Source organism: Macrotis lagotis, chromosome 1 (genome assembly GCF_037893015.1).
Source record: "Macrotis lagotis isolate mMagLag1 chromosome 1, bilby.v1.9.chrom.fasta, whole genome shotgun sequence".
NCBI classification, from domain to species: domain Eukaryota; kingdom Metazoa; phylum Chordata; class Mammalia; order Peramelemorphia; family Peramelidae; genus Macrotis; species Macrotis lagotis.
The window spans coordinates 694,112,992-694,131,120 of record NC_133658.1 but is presented as its reverse complement, the minus strand read 5'-3'; the positions used below and the strand labels follow the sequence as shown (position 1 = coordinate 694,131,120).

General features: G+C 33.1%; 1 protein-coding gene across 3 annotated transcripts in view; it reads right to left on the bottom strand.

Annotated features, from left to right (window-relative positions):
• LOC141507775 (FAST kinase domain-containing protein 1, mitochondrial-like) overlaps window positions 1-18,129 on the bottom strand; it is a 44,726-nt gene that overhangs the window by 8,450 nt on the left and 18,147 nt on the right. For all 3 annotated transcript variants that reach the window (XM_074215756.1, XM_074215755.1, XM_074215757.1), the window contains exons 6-13: window positions 16,674-17,072; window positions 12,812-12,922; window positions 11,801-11,932; window positions 8,446-8,932; window positions 7,126-7,240; window positions 5,371-5,499; window positions 4,266-4,397; window positions 2,517-2,630 (exon numbers count right to left, since the gene is read on the bottom strand). In XM_074215756.1, coding sequence (XP_074071857.1) covers window positions 2,517-2,630; window positions 4,266-4,397; window positions 5,371-5,499; window positions 7,126-7,240; window positions 8,446-8,932; window positions 11,801-11,932; window positions 12,812-12,922; window positions 16,674-17,072 — 1,619 coding nt within the window. The remainder of the gene's footprint in view (window positions 1-2,516; window positions 2,631-4,265; window positions 4,398-5,370; window positions 5,500-7,125; window positions 7,241-8,445; window positions 8,933-11,800; window positions 11,933-12,811; window positions 12,923-16,673; window positions 17,073-18,129) is intronic.

Sequence of the window (18,129 nt, the reverse complement as noted above, 5' to 3'; positions counted from 1 at the left end):
TCCTTTTTTCAACACTCAGGACATTTGCCCACCTTCAGGATCATCGTTTCTTCCATTCTCCTTGATTTTCCAGAGACCAGTTACAAGAGTTCATTAATCACATTCATCAGTCATTCAGTCACTTCTAGGCCTGGTGACTGATACCATTTTTGCAGAACTTTTTTATTTATCCTCTGTTGTATGACCTTGCATCTACCTTTTGTGAATGTCTCTTTTTAAAAATTTTCTTTGTAACTTTTGTTTTTACCTCACATTTGTATCCAAATGAATTCTTCCTCCACCCCTAACAAAACACCACTCATAACAAATATCTAAAAAAGTTCAGTACAACTAATCAGTACATGTTCCATCCCAATGTCAATTTTCCATCCCAATGTTACCTTATCTCTGCAATGAAATAAAAGGTGAATTTTCTCAACTCTTTTCCTTTATCATTATCTTGATAAAAATAAATGAGCATAAAATACAAATAACCACATGATTTATTTCTCTTTAAAAAGTCTGAGTTTATGAGTTTCCTATATATCCAGTCTTGTTGGTTAATTTCCCCATTTCCTCTTCCTTAAAATGATTGGGGAAGATCCTGAATACTAGGCTAAGAAGGCTTGACTTTATTTAGAGATGTGCATTAGGAAATTTTGCTGCATTGTTTAGGTTGGATTGGAATAAGAAGAAACTAGAAGCATGAATGACACTGGTCGGGAGACTTGCAGAAGTCCAGTAGAGAAATAATGGGGAACTGAAAGAGAGTGGTGGCTCAAGAGCATTGGGAACAGTAAAGAGAAGACAAATATGAGACATTGTCGAGATAAAAAATGACAGCACTTGGAGGTTTTTTTGTGAATTTTAAAGGAGTCAGAGAGAACTTGGAGGTTTTGAACACAGATGACTAAGGGAACTGATAGACATAAAGTCAAAAGGATGAGCAGGTTGGGGGGAGGGGTATAGATATTAAGTTGAATTCAGAATGTGTTGACTTTGAGGTACTAGTGGAAAGAGAACATACTGTGTTACCCTGGACAGATCACTAAGGGCACTTTCAGTGATTTAGGCACCTGTTAAGGTAGCACAGTGGATAGAATATCAGCCCTGAAATCAGGAGGACCTGAATTCAAATCTGACCTCAGATACTTAATAATTATATCACCCTGGGCAAATCACTTAACCCAATTGCCTCAAAAGGAAAAAAAAAGCCTCTAATTGCAGGGTGCTATTGATGCTGATCTGCATTAATAGAGGCAGTTTTTTTCATCCAAAAATTCCTTCCATTGGGGAAAAAACACAGATCCAATCCCTATCTCCAACATTCATACTTTCTACATTATATGACTACTCTGAGAACAGTACTGGGTGTGTATCTCTTTAAACATACACATGTACATGTATATTCATATAATTCTTAAACCATCTTTAATGGAACATGCAGGGAACAATATCTACAGGAACTAAAAGTAGGGGTCTGAAATTTAGGCAAGTCTGGTGGTGGTGGTGTGTTTTGGGGAATAGATGAGGTTGCCAAAGAAGAATATGTAGATTGAGAAAAGGACCAAGGATATGTCCTATTGAGAGGCTAAGAGGAAGAAGAGGACAGAGAAGTAGGGATCAAAGAGGAAAATTTGAGGGAGAGTGTTAATACTTAAAAAATAAGTTTATTGATAGTTACTTTTTTTTTGCATCATCATTTCCAATTTATATGGAGCATTACACTCTCATGTTGAATAAAATATTTAAAACCAACCAACAGTGTCACTATATCTGACATTCTGCACTCATCTTCAACCTTTCTCTGAAGTGGAAGGAAGTATGTTTCATTATCTGTTCAAGGAGAAGAAATTTCAAAGAAGAGTTTCATTAATCCTAGGGAGAAGAGGGTAAAAAGGACACACAATGTTCAGGGTCTTGCTGCAAAGAGATCAGAGGGGAGAGGAAAGGAAGGAGGTAGCACTTAACTAAAGAACAGCAACTGGATTTGATGATCAGTATATAACTGATGGTTTTAAAAAAAAACAGTTTCACTCCCAAACTACATAAAGTCTAGCCTTCTTAGCCTAGCATTCAGGATCCTACACAATTTAGGGGCACCTCCACCTTTGAAGTTCTTCTCTTCTTCCTTTCATTTGTCCTAGTTATTAAACTTTGCTCTTTTGTCATTACTCAAACACATGTTCCTATATCTCTGTCTTGTCATTCATGAAACTTGGAAAGCTTTTACCCCCAAGATGCTTCCTTTGATCTATATCTCCTAAATTCTCAGAGCCCACAATATCTTTCTCTACCCTGAATCCACATCTTATTTCCTCCATATTGATTATGAAGACTGAGATTGTAACTCAATGATCTTCAATAATCCTCTAAAGACTTAACAGTGCTTTAGCCAAAGTAGAGGGAATAAAGGAATTTATCAATGGTTAGAGTTAAAAAAGAAAACAAAAAGCTCTTCATGTTTCTTTCCCATGTTCTAATACTAATGAAATGATTTTTATATTATTTTGATCTTGTTAACATTAGTGACTTACCCACTATATATCCATAAGGTGTAAGAGCTGATGGTTTTATGTAATTGGGTCCTCCTAGGATTTCTCCCAACATTTTGTAAATCTGGTGATGAACTGCATTGATGCTGCCATTAACTAAAAGAAAAGAAAATTACTTTGTTCAAAGGCAACATTTTTAACAACAGAATAAAAATTATACTAAACCATAAAAACTTTCTAAGATTATTTCTATGAATCTAAACCTTATATAGTAATTTCTCATATTGTTTGAATGTTTAAATTAAAAACTAGCCTTTACACTGTTTTTAAGATTTTGCTAAAATAAACTGGAGCAGCTCATGATGGAATATGCCTCACATCTAAACACAGAGATGATGAAGTTGCACATTTTCAGATATAACAAATATATTTAATTATTTTTATTTATCATAGTATTTATTACAAGAGAAGACTTTTATTTGAGGAATGAAGAGAGCTAGTAAATAGGGATAAGATTTTTTTAAAGTGTTAACATATTCTAAAAAATATACGAAAGAGGGCAAAAAGATATTTAAAAGGGATCAGAGATAAGCATGGCAATATGATTACAACCAGGTATGTAAACAATAGTTTTTGTTCTCCTTTGTATACTGACATGTTCATATTTCTGATGATAAATTGTAAAATAAGTAAATATAAACTGGAGTCCCCTTATAACCTTATTTGCTATACCAAATTATTACTCCATTATGAGACATTCTTTTTTGACTTTCATTTAATTACTAAGAGATAAATGAATCTTACCTACAAACTTAACCTTAGTCCACTGGTCTCAAGGATACAACTATTAATAGTCTCCTGTATATTCTTATGTCTTATATAACTTCCACAGAAACAGTAACATAATTACCTCATCAATATCTGAAAACTAGAAACTAATATCTTTTTAAGAAATTCATGATTATACAACTGTGGGAAAAAATATTGAAAAAACTTGTCTAATGGACATATGATAAAGAATGCCATCCACTCCAGAGACAGAGCTGATGGTATCTGAACACAGACTGAAGTACAATTCTTTTTCTTTTTCTCTCTATTTTTTTGTAAGGTTTCTCTATCTTTATCAGGGGAGGGGGATTATGTTTATGTTTACAACAAGACTATTGTAGTAAATGTAAAAATAAATAAATTTTTAAAAAGAGAAAAATTCATGGTTACAAACCTATGCATATCCTTTGATCCAGCAATATCACTACAAGATCTGTACCCCAAAGTTAAAAAAAAAAAAAAGAAAAGGACCTATATATACAAAAATATTTACAGAGCTCTTTTAGTGGTATCAAAGAATTGGTAATGAAGGAGATGGCCATTAGTTGATGAATGGCTGAACAAACTATGATATAAGACTGTGAAGGGACACTATTGTATTATAAGAAATGACAATTATGGTGCTCTCAAAAAAAAAACCTGGAAATCCTTATATGAACTGATGTAGAGTGAAATGAGCAGAACCAAGAGAACAGTGTACACAATAATAAAAATATCATTTGATCAACTGTTAATGACTTATCTATTCTTAGGTTATATGATAATGCAAGACAGCTCTGAAGGACTTAGGATACAACATAATATCAAGGGAAGGAGGAGGGAGGAGAGAATTTGAAACTCAAAAAGTTTTTAAATGAATATTAAAAATTGTTTTTACATGTAATTGTGGAAAAATAAGACATAAATAATAAATATCTTAATAAAGATTTAGAGTTGTTAACAAAAAAAGGAAGAAATTCAAACCTTTATTGTACTGCTGCTGACAATAATGGTCATGAAACCAAGGAACCTCAAATTCAGGGCATTCCAAGCAGACTGCTCTATTAAATTCCATGAGACGACCATAGGTTCTTATATTTAAAAAAGGAGGTAAGTCTGAAAAATTAAATACTAATTAGAATTGAAATCTAAACTTGGTAGCTCATAAATATTCTATTAATTCAGACTATATATCCTCATACCTAGAATGTTTCCCACCTCCTCATCACCTATAATTCCTAGTTTCCTTAAAAATTCAATTCAAATATCTCCCACAAGAGACTTTTCCTAATCCCTTGCTGCTAATATCAATCCTGCCATCCTCCTCCAAACAATTTGTTTATCTTTGTGTATTATACGATGGCTTTCCCCAATAAAATGTATGCTCTTTGAAAGCAAAAACCACTTCATTTTTGTCTTTGAACTACTAGCATCTAGGACAAGGCCTAAAATTTTATAAGACCTTATTAAACATTTTCTGATGAGCCCACCCTATTAATGACATACTTTGTCATAATTTTTTAAAGCAAAAAGGTAAAAAATATAAGAACTTTATTTTCATTACAACCTTAAAGTATATGGGACTTTTTTTCTGTTTTGAAGGGCGTCCATCAGCAATGTACTTGCAATTGTGAATACATTATTTTTTAGTCACATAGTTAGCAAATGTTAAAGGCAAGATGCCTATGCTCCCATTGTAACTTGCTGCCTCTTGTATTATTTTAAAATTATCATATGGGAGATAACAGATGGCTTTATTTTCTACTTACATATCTTTAAGAAAATTTTCCCCCAAATTTAACAAATACAATTGTGCATTTTTATGTACAAATCAGAATTAAAAAAAGATAATTGATACATGAAACTGGATCTTTTATATATACAGCTTGTTTTTCCTTTAAAATATAATAAATTCTACATAAAACTTTCAAAACTGAAAAAAATTACCACTTGGTTAGAAGTGATTAGGCCACTACATGTCCTAATACCTTAAATGACATTAAAAAAATTTTTCAGTTCATCTTAGACTAGAGCTCTCTATATAAAATACACATTAAAGGGCTTTTTTTTTAATATTATAGATACGCACATTGAATTTGTGAATCCAATTTGGTGAGGAATTCGATGTTAAATATTGCCTTTATCAGATCTTTTGGAAAACATTCAGAGAGGGCCAATGTAAAGCCAAGAAACACTAAGATATGAGGTTCAAAGAGACCTGGAAAGAAGATAGGATTCATAAAAGAAATAATCATAAAAGCACCAAGATTCTCATTAAAAATTATGAATAATAATATTGAATAACTGAATAACTGAGATTTTTAAACAGGGGATGATTAATTATCCAGGATACCTTTGAAGGGAAAGTGTCACAAAAGGGCACCCTGGGTAAATGTAAGGGGAAAGTATATAAATGGGTATAATGGGGAGGAAGTAACTACTTGTAGGGGGTTGTAGAGAGGTGTTGGGAAGGATGGCAAGAGGGAGGAGCTATTCCATACATTGCTCTGGAGGGTTTTTAGGACTTTTAGCATTAACTGGTTGAACCACCTCTTTCCCTCTAAGTTACTCTTCTGAGTTACTTGTCAAAAGCCTAAGATTGACCTGAGGGCTGCACACGCGCACGCGTGCGCACACACACACACACACGCACACACACACACTCTCCCCTATTTAGTACTCCCTTTTAAAATTTTTTTTTTATTTATTTAAGGTAAAGGGGTTAAGTGACTTGCCCAAGGTTAAGCAATTATTAAGTGTCTGAGGCTGGATTTGAAGTCAGGTCCTCCTGACTCCAGAGTTGGTGCTCTATTCACTGTGCCATCTAGCTGCCCCTGTACTTAGTACTTCAATTCCCTCACAACCTGGCTCTAACCTGCTCTGAAAGTCTTCTTATAAATCAATTCTCCTTTACCTACTGTACTATCCAGCCATATATCTTATTCTTCACAGGGCAGAATATCATCCCCTTGCATGGAATGTGCCCCTCTCTTCATTTCCACCTCTTGTAATAATACCTCCTTACCTTCAAACTTCAGCTGAAATGACCTCTGTACATGAGTCCTTTTCTGTTTTCAGCTTCATTTTATATACATTGTACGTGTGTGTGTATATTATACACACACACACACACACACACACACACACACACACACACACACACATATATATATACTGCCCCCCCACTAGAATGTAAACTAAGAAAAGTGACTAAATCATCCCAACCCTATGGCCCGGTAATTCTAATAAAGTACAAAGACAGAAACAATGGCCCAGTATATGATAAAATATACATAGCAGACTCTGTTCATAAAGAAGTGAAAATAAAAAGCATCCACTGATTGGGGAATAATAGGGGAAAAACTACGACATGGGGTATAATGAAGTATTTACTGTGTAGTAAGCATTAAGGAGTTCCCAGGATGCAGTCTGAGGAAAGTACGGTCAAGGTTTAAATCCTTTATGTATAACAGAGGCTAGATCCACTGGGAATGAAGATAGAGAAAAGAATATAGTGTATAATACGTATTGCATGCATGTGGATAGAAATAGACCTAATTTAATTTTTTAAGTACTCAACAAAGAATTTTTTCTCTTTGACCATATTTTGATAGTCATCTTAAAATTGCAGTGAAGGGGCGGCTAAGTGGCGTAGTGGATAAAGCACCGGCCTTGGAGTCAGGAGTACCTGGTTTCAAATCCGGTCTCAGACACTTAATAATTACCTAGCTGTGTGGCCTTGGGCAAGCCACTTAACCCCATTTGCCTTGCAAAAAAAAACCTAAAAAAAAAAATTGCAGTGAAAACATTCTCCAAACCAACAGTTTCAATAGAATAAACCTACTTAATTCTGAGTTAAGGCGCTGGATACAAGCTCCAAAGAATTTATCCTTTTGGGGTGGATCATAGTTAAGGACGCTGAAGGGAAGTAAGATAGAATGGATTGCCAAAGGATGGATCTGAACAGAAAAACAAAATTGTTAGGTTTAAGTATTAATTCAGTAAAGCAACTCGATTATAGAATCATAGTCTTGGAACAGAAAGGGGCCTTAGAGATCAACTAGTACAACTTTCTACAGAAGTCCGATTTAAAAAAAAAAAATCTACAGTTATATGTCACTTTTAAAGATGGTAGATTTTCTGGTTTATTGATTATCTTCTCCCTCACACTGTGATTCATTTAGTCATTTCAGTATTTAGTAACTAACTTCATTAATAGTAACACAAGAATCAGAAAAAATTGCAAAATCTGGAAATTGAGGTCCATAATACTTAATAATAAAATTTATTAGTGACAAAATTCTCTCAGAATTACACTAGAGGGAGAAGCTAGGTGGCACAGTGGATAGAGCACTGGCCCTGGAGTCAGGAGTACCTGAGTTCAAATCCGGCCTCAGACACTTAATAATTACCTAGCTATGTGGCCTTGGGCAAGCCACTTAACGCCATTGCCTTGCAAAATCAAAAAAAAAAAAAAAGACATCTAAAGGTATAGTTGCTAGAAGTTTTTCTTATCATATCTCATCTATCATGAGCATTAACCTTCCTGAAGATTTCACTTTGACAGAAATAATCCAGTTTCCAGAAATGAATCCCAATGCATTATTTATATCATCAAGCAACACTTTTAGTGGAAAGGTATGATTTTCATATTTCATCTTTATATGCTGAATGCTACCCAACAGAATGTAAACTATATGAGAGTAGAGAAAATTTTGTTTATTTCTCAGTGTCCTCAGAGCTTGACAGATTGGGTCGAATTTTCTCACTCATCTTTCTTACCTCATGAAAATAAATAAATCAGTTCTTGAAATCTCAAAAGTCACTGGATCACCTACATTCTTTTTCCTTTTCTCTAGCTGTTTGGCTACTGATGGGTAACCGTGTGATAAAGTAACCATTATTAGATTCTCAAAATCATCACCCATGGGTGGCAGATGAGGGGGTGTGAGGGCTGGAGCTAAGAAAGCCAATCTAACTGACAGATGGAAAACCAACTGAGACTAAGGGGTGGAGATAGAGATCATACACAACCAATTTATACCTTAGAGGCACACAGAATAATGATTTATCCAGGTTGACTCAAAACTCAACATTTCACCCACTAAAATTATTTGTAATATGTACATAAGCTTAATATGAAACACCGAAATTCGACTAGTACCTTATCGATGTCCTGAATTGTCACAGAAGCTATCTTGTCAAGCACTGGAGCACTCAGGTAGCTAGCCTTGACAATAAATGTTGTAAAGTTGGTAATGTTTGTGTATGTAATTTGGTCACTCAACCGTTGCAAGGTAGCAATTGTTTCTTCAAGAAGTTCTTCTTCAAACCATTCTCCATGAACATACTTAAGTTCTTCCCACAATGCATTTAAATTGCTGGCTTTTTGTAATCTCTGATAACCATAGGTATTTAATTGTGGAAGTAGCTTGATGTTTTTCTGATGAACATTGTTCAGATATGAATGATCATGTTGAACCCATTTTGAAAGAGATGATGCAAAAGTATTTAGATCACTTAGACTACATTGTGGCAAAATAGATTCTACCCGAGAAAGCCCTGATTCATCCAAGCAAGGAAAGGGAAGCAAGGCAATAGCATAGACCAGCACAGAAATTTCACTAGGTATAATATTTTTTCTCAAATGACTGTAAAAAAAATGAAAATAAAAAAGACAAAGCAATCATCATCAAAAAAGCATTTTTTCATAAATTATATTAGGTTAAAACAATGCATTTATTAGGTGATAAATAGAAGATAAGGATTATTTCATTTTTGTTAGAGTTCTTTTTTAATTCCCCAGGACTAACATATTACCTTGCTCAAAGCAGCAATAAGTAGTTGCTGAATTAAATCAAATATTATATGCTGACTAGGAAAAGTAATTTCAAACTCAGATAGAAACTGAATCATACTTAGGGATCCCTACAAGATCACATACTAACTTAGAAAACCACACATTAACATTAGATATGTTCTTTGGTGGGTTTTGTTTTTTTTTTTTTTGTTAAAGATTTCCAATTGTTTTTTATTATTTTTTTTTTTTAGCTTTTTGAAAAGCAAATGGGGTTAAGTGGCTTGCCCAAGGCCACACAGCTAGGTAATTATTAAGTGTCTGAGACCGGATTTGAACCCAGGTACTCCTGACTCCAAGGCTGGTGCTTTATCCACTACACCACCTAGCTGCCCCCTATTTTTTGTTTGTTTTTTTAATGAGACTTATGGGATTAAGTAACCTGCCTAAGGTCATACAACTAGTATCAAGTGTCTGAGGTCGATTTGAACCCAGATCTTTGTGACCACTGGGTTGATGCTCTATCCACTGTGCCTCTTAGCTGTCCCTGATTTGAGGTCACTCAGGCAACTTGTTTGATTGGACTAAGTGGTGGCACAGATTGAAAATGCAAAAAAAAATTAAGAAAGAAAAATGTAAAAATAAAACAGAAATGGGTCTCTGAAAGAAACCAGATATTCATTTGTGATGGGAACATGGCTTTTTTTTCTATTCAACAAATAGAAAACACTTATTAGGCACAAGAGAGATATGCTTCTATATAGAAAAGATTACCAAAAAACTGTTAATTTTTTTTGTTGCAAAAGTAATTCCCAATATGAAAAACAATGTGGCTTGGAGGAAGAAAGACCCTGGGTCAAGCCGAGCCTCAGACACATACTAGCTTTGTGACCCAAGAGAAGTCACTTTAATCTGATATATCCCTGACAACTCACTAAAACTATTATTTGTACAGTAGTTGTAAATCTACATTGGCAGAGAGAATTTCCTCAACAGGCCTTCTCTAAACTCTCTAAATCAGATCCAAATAAAAAAGAAAACAGAAAGTCTTCCAATTCACTTAAGATCAAACAATATTAACAGATGTTTTCATAAAATATAAATGGCCAAGAATTACTTTTTATAACTTTCAACCTTGTTAATAATAAAAGAGATGCAAGTCAAAATATTAAAGATACCATTTTTCACCTATCAACTTCGTTAAAAAAACTAAAAATCAACAAAATTCAATGTTCAAGTTTGGTCCCAAAGAAGAGATGAGAAGATGCTTCTTCCTGCTCATTTACAGAAGCAGGGGTTAATGAGTTTGGAACTTTGAATATAAGAGCAGATTTTTTTTTTAATCTGATGATTGATTTTATAGAATTATTTTTCTCTTCTGCTTAAGAAAAATTATTTGTTATAAGGAATGATATTTTAAGGGCAGGAAAAGGGAGGAAATCAGGGAAATCTAGGTAATTTAAAAACAAAGGAAAATCTATAAAAATTGATTTTAAAAATTCAATGATGGCAAGATTACAGATAAAAATACTCATTCATTGATTTTAGAATTGCAAACTTATAGAAATTTTTTTTTGGTAAAGTAATCTGGAAATCTGTGATTAAAAAGACTCCAAAACTAAGCAGCTAGGTGACACAGTGCAGGGCAACTAGGTGGTACAGTGGAAGTCCTGGCCTGGCCCTGGAGTCAGGAGGGCCTGAGTTCAAATCCCATCCTCAGACACTTAATAATTGCCTAAATGTGTGGTCACATTGCCTTAAATAGATAAAAAATTTAAAAAAAATTTTAAAGTCCCTCAAACCAAAAAATCCACCCAAAAACAAAAACCAAAAAAATATTTTCACCTTATAATTCTATTTTTTTTCCACCTAATAATCCTAATGTTAGGATATACTCTCTGAAATCTCTATCAAAAACAAAAAAAAAGGCATTTCCTTTTCAAAGATATTCATAGTCTTACTTTTTTTTACTAAAAAGTCAACAATTTGTTTTTTTGATATAGTAGTATAGTTTTTGTATAATAGGATCTCTGTTCAAAACATCTAAAAATTAGTTTTTTATGTAATAGGATACTATAACATAATTAAGATCATAAATATGAGGAATATAAGGAAATCTAGAAGACCTTTATGAAAGAATGCCAATTTTTTTTAAAAAAATAGTTAGAAGAACAAAGTGTCTACTATGACTACACTAAGGAAAAATCCTCATAGAGATTTAGATGAGTGATTAAAAAAATTTAGACATTTTAAAAAACTAAAGTTAAATTCAATTAAATGTAAACAGTAACAAAGCAAGGTCAGTGTAAGGTATGGTTGTTAAGTATTATGTTTATAATAAAGCTTTTTTTAAAAAATCAAGAAAACTGATCTGTTTGGGAATAAGTTCCAAATCTTTTGCTAAGAGGACAACCAAGACCTGTCAAAACACATCACAAAACATTGTCCAGGTTAGGCAAAGAGGCCAGAGAGCCATCAATATGAATCATAGAAGTTCAGGGATCTAGTCTAATTCCCCCAAAGTGGGAATAATTATTTTCATATTATTATTTTACAATAGTCATAATAAATAATATTATGCCTGTAAGGTCCTCATGGTGGCCAAATTTTTAATTCCATTTGTTTCTAAGACAATCATATTAGAACACTGTTAAACTATCAAAAATATTGTGGATGGCTTATCATATGAAAACTAAAACAAATAACTTTATTTTAAACTTACCTAAGCAGTAGTTTTCTGAGAATCTTAATAAGCTCTAAATTATAATGATGCAAGTGAATTAAAGCTTTGGTTATCTTTGCCAGTTCCACTGATTTATAGACATGCAGGTATTTGTATAAGACAGAAGCAATTCTGAAAGCAATATCAAACAATGATTATTACAATAAACTTCATTTTTAGAAGCGTATATTAGACAACCAATAATACAAAAAGTACCTTGATTTCAAAACTAATCCAAAATTTGTTGTTGCCATTAAATTCAATTCCTCCCACCAGCAACGTTTACTAAGTTACTACTAAGTGGCAAAATTCATTACCTTTCCGCCTCGCTCCCACACCCAGGCGTCAACAACTGAATAATAGACAGTTGATTCCATTTAATTAACACTAAACAAACTATATATTTTCCTAAATTATTTTATTTAATTAAAGAAATAATAAATCTGTGCAGCTAGGTGGCACAGTGGATAGAGCACCGGGCTTGGAGTCAGTAGTACCTGGGTTCAAATCCGACCTCAGACACTTAATAATTACCTAGATGTGTGCCCTTGGGAAAGCCACTTAACCCCATTGCCTTGAAAAAAAAAATCTTAAAAAAAAAAGAAATAATAAATCTGCAGGAAAATGTCAAGGTCACAACACTAGTAGATAATGGAAATTCAAAGTCTGTATGGCCATGAATTCCCCTTAATGGGAACCAATATTTTGAAAATTATTTGGCTAAATCTTTTATTCCTCTACATTTTCCTATGTTATTAGGTTCTTGTCTGAAGGCATTTATAAATCAGGAAATTAAAATATAATTGTTTCTGTTCTGTACTTTGCAAAAGAAAATTATAAAATCAAAAGACAATTCTCAATGTAATTTAATGTATACAAAAAAGGTTTCATACTTTGTGGTATATATTAGTTGGATATACCAGTATATACTTTGTTGTATACTAATAGACATTTTTCTTGAAATGGTAATACAAAGACAATTATAGTAGCATAAATTTTAAAGAAAATTACTTTTCAATCAGATATGAATCTTTGCAATTCATTTCTTCCATTGTGACCACAATAGCTAATGCTTGTTGACTGGTCAGTTCATCCATCATTGTTTGGAGAGCTGACATAAGCCTAGAAAACAAAGAAAAAGTTGAACATATAGAAAAATCGACAATTCTCTAAAGTTGGAAAGAGGAATTTTTTCAGAAAACAGGAAAGAAACTTCTTCATAAGAAAATTCAGTGAGTAACATCATATCTCTTGATTTTATTCATATAACTAGAGGATAGGAATCAATTATCTCAGAAGGAAATGACCACAGTGTGGTGAAATAGAAATTAAAATTTGTGACTCCCTTAAGACAACTATAATAAAAAGAAATATTTTGAATTAATACTTTTAAAATTAAGGAATTGGGTTTAGGATGTTGAAATACGGTGAAATAAATTAATTATTTAATGCTAGCTAGACAAGTATAGCAAATAATTCTACAAAATATAAACAGATATGCCTATTATGCCTACATATTAATGCTTGCATAGAAATTTTAAATATTGGAATTTAATTCTAATTCTAATAATATTCACATTCTAATAATATGGAAGGAAATTCAGAATACAAAAAGTCTATTTTGGATACCATCCACAGGACTCAGTTCATGAAGTAACAAAAGATTCCATATACATTTTAGGATCTCCTACAAGGCAGCCCAAGAGCATAGGTTTGGAAAATATCAGAAGCTGCTTTGTCTTTTGTGTGCAATGCCCTTCCTAATTGTCTCTGCCTATATCCAAATCCTATTCAAGTTAAGTACCATCTCTTCCAAAAAAAGCTTCCTTCACTATTTCAATCTTTATAAACATCCCTTACCCTGAACTAAAATATTTATTGTCTATGCCACACAATATAATATTTAATTATCCATTTTACTATTATTTCAAAGTTGTATTTGCATATTCTTGTCTCTCCAAATAGACTGAAAACAGGTACTATGTTTTCTATTTCTCCTATATATGAACAATACTTAGAACATTCTGTAATCCTCCTTGCTGAACTTAAAAAAAGTATGGTCCTTAAAAAAGAATGTCCTTCATATTCAACTCCAATTACTCACTTTTGTTTAAAATAATTATTACAAGTGTCATACCAATGGAACTATAAAATAATTATTTTAGGGGCGGCTAGGTGGTACAGTGGATAGAGCACCAGCCCTGGAGTCAAGAGGACCTGAGTTCAAATGTAGCCTCAGATACTTAATAATTACCTAGCTGTGTGTCCTTGAGCAAGCCACTTAACCCTTGCAAAAAAATTTTAAAAAATATTTTATAGGGGTAGCTAAGTGGCACAGTGGAAAGAGCACTGGCCCTGGAGTCAGGAGGAACTGAGTTCAAATCCGGCCTCAGACACTTAATGATTACCGGGCTGTGTGACCTGGGGCAAGTCACAACCCTATTGCCTTGCAAAAAGTAAAAAAAAAAAAATTTATTTTATAGATCTAGAAAAAAATAAGAAGATTCATCTGGAAGAACAAAAGCTCAAGGATACCAAGGGAATCAATGAAAAAAATATACAAAAGAAGGTGGCCTAGCAGTGCAAGACTTTAAGCTATTATAAAGTGGTAACTATCAAAATAATCTGGTACTAGCTAAGAAACAGAGTGGTGCAAAAGTGGAATAGATTTGGTACAAATTACAATATAGTAAATGACCAAGGTAATGTGTTATACAATAAATCCAAAAATTTGAAACAAAAACGCATTAGACAAAAATTGCTGGGAAAACTGGAGAACGGTATGGCAGAAACTAGATAAAAACCAATAGCTCATCATATATATATATATATATATATATATATATATATATATATATATATATATATAATATCAAGATAAGATCAAAATAGTTAATGATTTACACATAATGCCATAAGAAAATTATGAGAGCATGGAATAATTTATCTGTCAGATTTATGGAAAAGGGAAAAATTTAGTACATAAAAAGAGATAGAAAGCAGTACAAATGTAAAACAGATTGTTTTGATTGTATAAAATTAAAAAGATTTTGCACAAACAACCAAAATTATAAGGAAAGCAGAAAACTGGAGAAAAAATTTTGCAACAAGTAAATCTGATAAAGGCCTCATTCTCAAATATATAGACAATTACATCAAATTTATAAAATACAAGTCACTCCCCAATTGATAGATGGTCAAACGATAAGAACAGGCAGTTTTCAGACACAGAAATCAAAGTTATCTATAGTCATCTGAGAAAATGCTCCAAATCACTATTAATTAGAGAAATGCAAATTAAAACAACTCGATTGGCTAACATGACAAAAAAGTAAATTGATGAACGTTGGAAAGGATGGAGGAAAAGTGGGACACTAATGCATTGTTGATGGAATTGTGAACAGATTCAACTGTACCAGAGAGCAATTTGGAACTATGCACAAAGGGCCATAAGATTATGCCTATCCTTTGATCCTGCAATATCACTGCTAGGGTTATATAGCAAAGACATCCAAAAAAAAGGAGGAAAAGGACCTATTTGTTAAAAAATATTTATAGTTATTCTTTTTGTAATATCTAAAAATTGGAAAGAGAAAGGATATCCATCAAACTATGGTATATGATTTTAATGGAATATTATTATGCTATAAGCAATGACAAGCAGGATGATTCCAGAAAAGACTGGAAAGACTTATGTGTCTTGTAACCACAGTATTATGATCTTGAAAGAGAAAACCTGATCATATATTTAGATCTGGAAAGGCCTAAAAGGCAATCTAGTCCATCATCATTTTAAAGATGAAAAACTGAAGCCTGGGGATCTTCATTTCCCTAAGGTCACATAAGTTATTACTTGCATCAAGATTTAATCTCATGTCCTCTGACTCCAAATTGTACTCTTTCCATTGTACTATATTACCTACCCAATGATGGCTTAGAAAGTCCATTTACTCTTCTATGTATCCATAGACACAAACTAAATTCTTATACTCTCAAAGAAAGTTCAGGTTAGAAGAAGAAATCAAAGAATGATTTTTCAGAGGTAACACCAAAAATCAAACCCAATATACAAACTCAGAGTTTCAATTGCAAACCATCTTGATGTTTGTGTGACTAAAACTGAAGCTCTGGGTTTACATAAATCAGGTACAATGTTGGGAACTTCTCATAGATCAGGTTTTGACTTGTGCCACTCATCCAGATTCTTTCCTGAGAACATGAGAATTTGGCTACTATTTATGTCTCCACAACAAAAAGCAAAACTGGCTCATTTCCTATGCATGCATTTAAGCTAACAAAGCTTCAAAAATAGGTTTTATTTAACCCAACAAGAAATACAAAGGACTCTCAAGCAAACCCATTAATAAACATGGTGATTCTCCCATATCTAGTGTGTCTTCATTTTTCCAAGAAAACAATCTGAACAATCAGGCAATGTAATAAGAATACTCTGGAGGTGGGGACTCAACAAAGAGAAAGGAACCAATCTCTAGTCATGTAATACCCTTCCTCCTGTGATCTCAATTACCCCAGAGACCTGTACAGTTCTTCAAACATAATATAGAAAGGACCCATTCAGGAAAAAAAATATTCCTTTGATATTTTCCATGGTTCATTTGTCAATCTCTCTGCTTGCTTGTGTAGGCAGTATTTTGGCCATTACTTAATGGTTATTAGCCTCAGTGTACAGATAAGTGGAGAAAGGTATTTGAAGTATATTTCTATAATTACAAAAGACCCAGAACTACTTTCTGCTCACCATTGCAACATAAATGTACATACTACTTGTGCTCCCAAAGTGAAGGAAGAAAACAATTTGAAAACCCCATATTTCCTCAAAGAAAGAAGCAAATAATCTTCATAATGGACTTACTGTTTCTCTTCCATTGGTCCAGCCAAAGGTCCCAAGGCAACAAATAATTTTACAAAGCAAGTAGGATCATAGTAAAGAGCAATCATTTTAGAGAGCTTTTCTCTAGCTAATACTTGAAATGGAAAATTATTAAACTGCAGAGACTGGTACAGTGCAAGAATAATACTGAGGGCATCCAAATTCAAATGAGCAATATTGTTGATAAACACATGATTGCACTTTTTTAATAATGAATGAGAATTATATCGAATATTTTGGAGAAATCGCACTATTCTTATTGAAGTATTAAACTGGGAAGGATCCACTGTGTCTAAGAGAAGTTCTGTTTTGTTTACAAGTTGTTCACAAAAATTTTGTGAGATGACAGAAGAAATATTCACCATCAAGACTGACAATATCCTAAAAAAGAAAAGAGATTTTTTTTATAGTTACACATTGTTTTAATAATCTTAAACATTTCTTTAAAAAAACAGATCTGAAGAAAAAATATAACATAATGAATAGTCATATTAAAAAAACAAATAAATATAAAAGCAAATGCAGGATAAGTTGAAATGATACTTTATTGGGTTCTTGAAACTCTTTTTCCCCTCAGTATTTCTATGACAGAAATTGCTGCTTATGTATCCCCAACATTAACATTTCAGTAGTAGTAGGTACCAGCTACCAACCAAAATGAAGTAAAATATTCCGATTTTAGTATGTTTAAAAGTGGCTTTCCCTGAAGTATTTATTTTTCCACATATTAATAAGTAACAAAAGAGACACCAATATCTTCAATGTCTTTTGTTCACTTTTAAGAACAGACTGGCCGGGGCAGCAGTGGATAGAGCACCTGGCCCTGGAGTCAAGAGGACCTGAGTTCAAATCCAGCCTCAGCCACTTAATAATTACCTAGCTGTGTGATCACGGGCCAAGTCACTTAATGCCACTGCCTTAGGAAAAAAAAAACTGGCCTAAGTAAAAAGTAGTACTCAATATGAAGTGGTACTAATTTTACTTTTTACTATTGTTGCTATTAGACATAATAAGTTAGCAGTTAACACTTAGAGATTTAAAATTTGCAAAGTATTTACATATGTTTACTCATTTGACCTTCACAACAACTCTGTGAGGTGTTATTATTATTCTCATTTTAAAGAAAAAAAAACCAAGTCAAAGAAAGATTAAGTGACATGCTCAGGGTCACACAGCTACTAATTATGTGTGGTTGTATTCAAACACAGGTCTTACTGACCCCAAGTCTGAGCTACCCAGCTTACCTTTATAGAAAGGTATCATAGTATAAGGAAAAGGGTGCTGGATGACCAGTCAGGAAGATCCAGATTCAGGTTCTTCCCTGACAATTTTTAGTTGTGTGAGTTGCTATCTGATTAAGTTTTCTGAGTCCAAGTTTTCTCATCTGTAAAATGGGTGTGATACTTTGGAGCATTTCCCTCACAGGATTATTAATTGA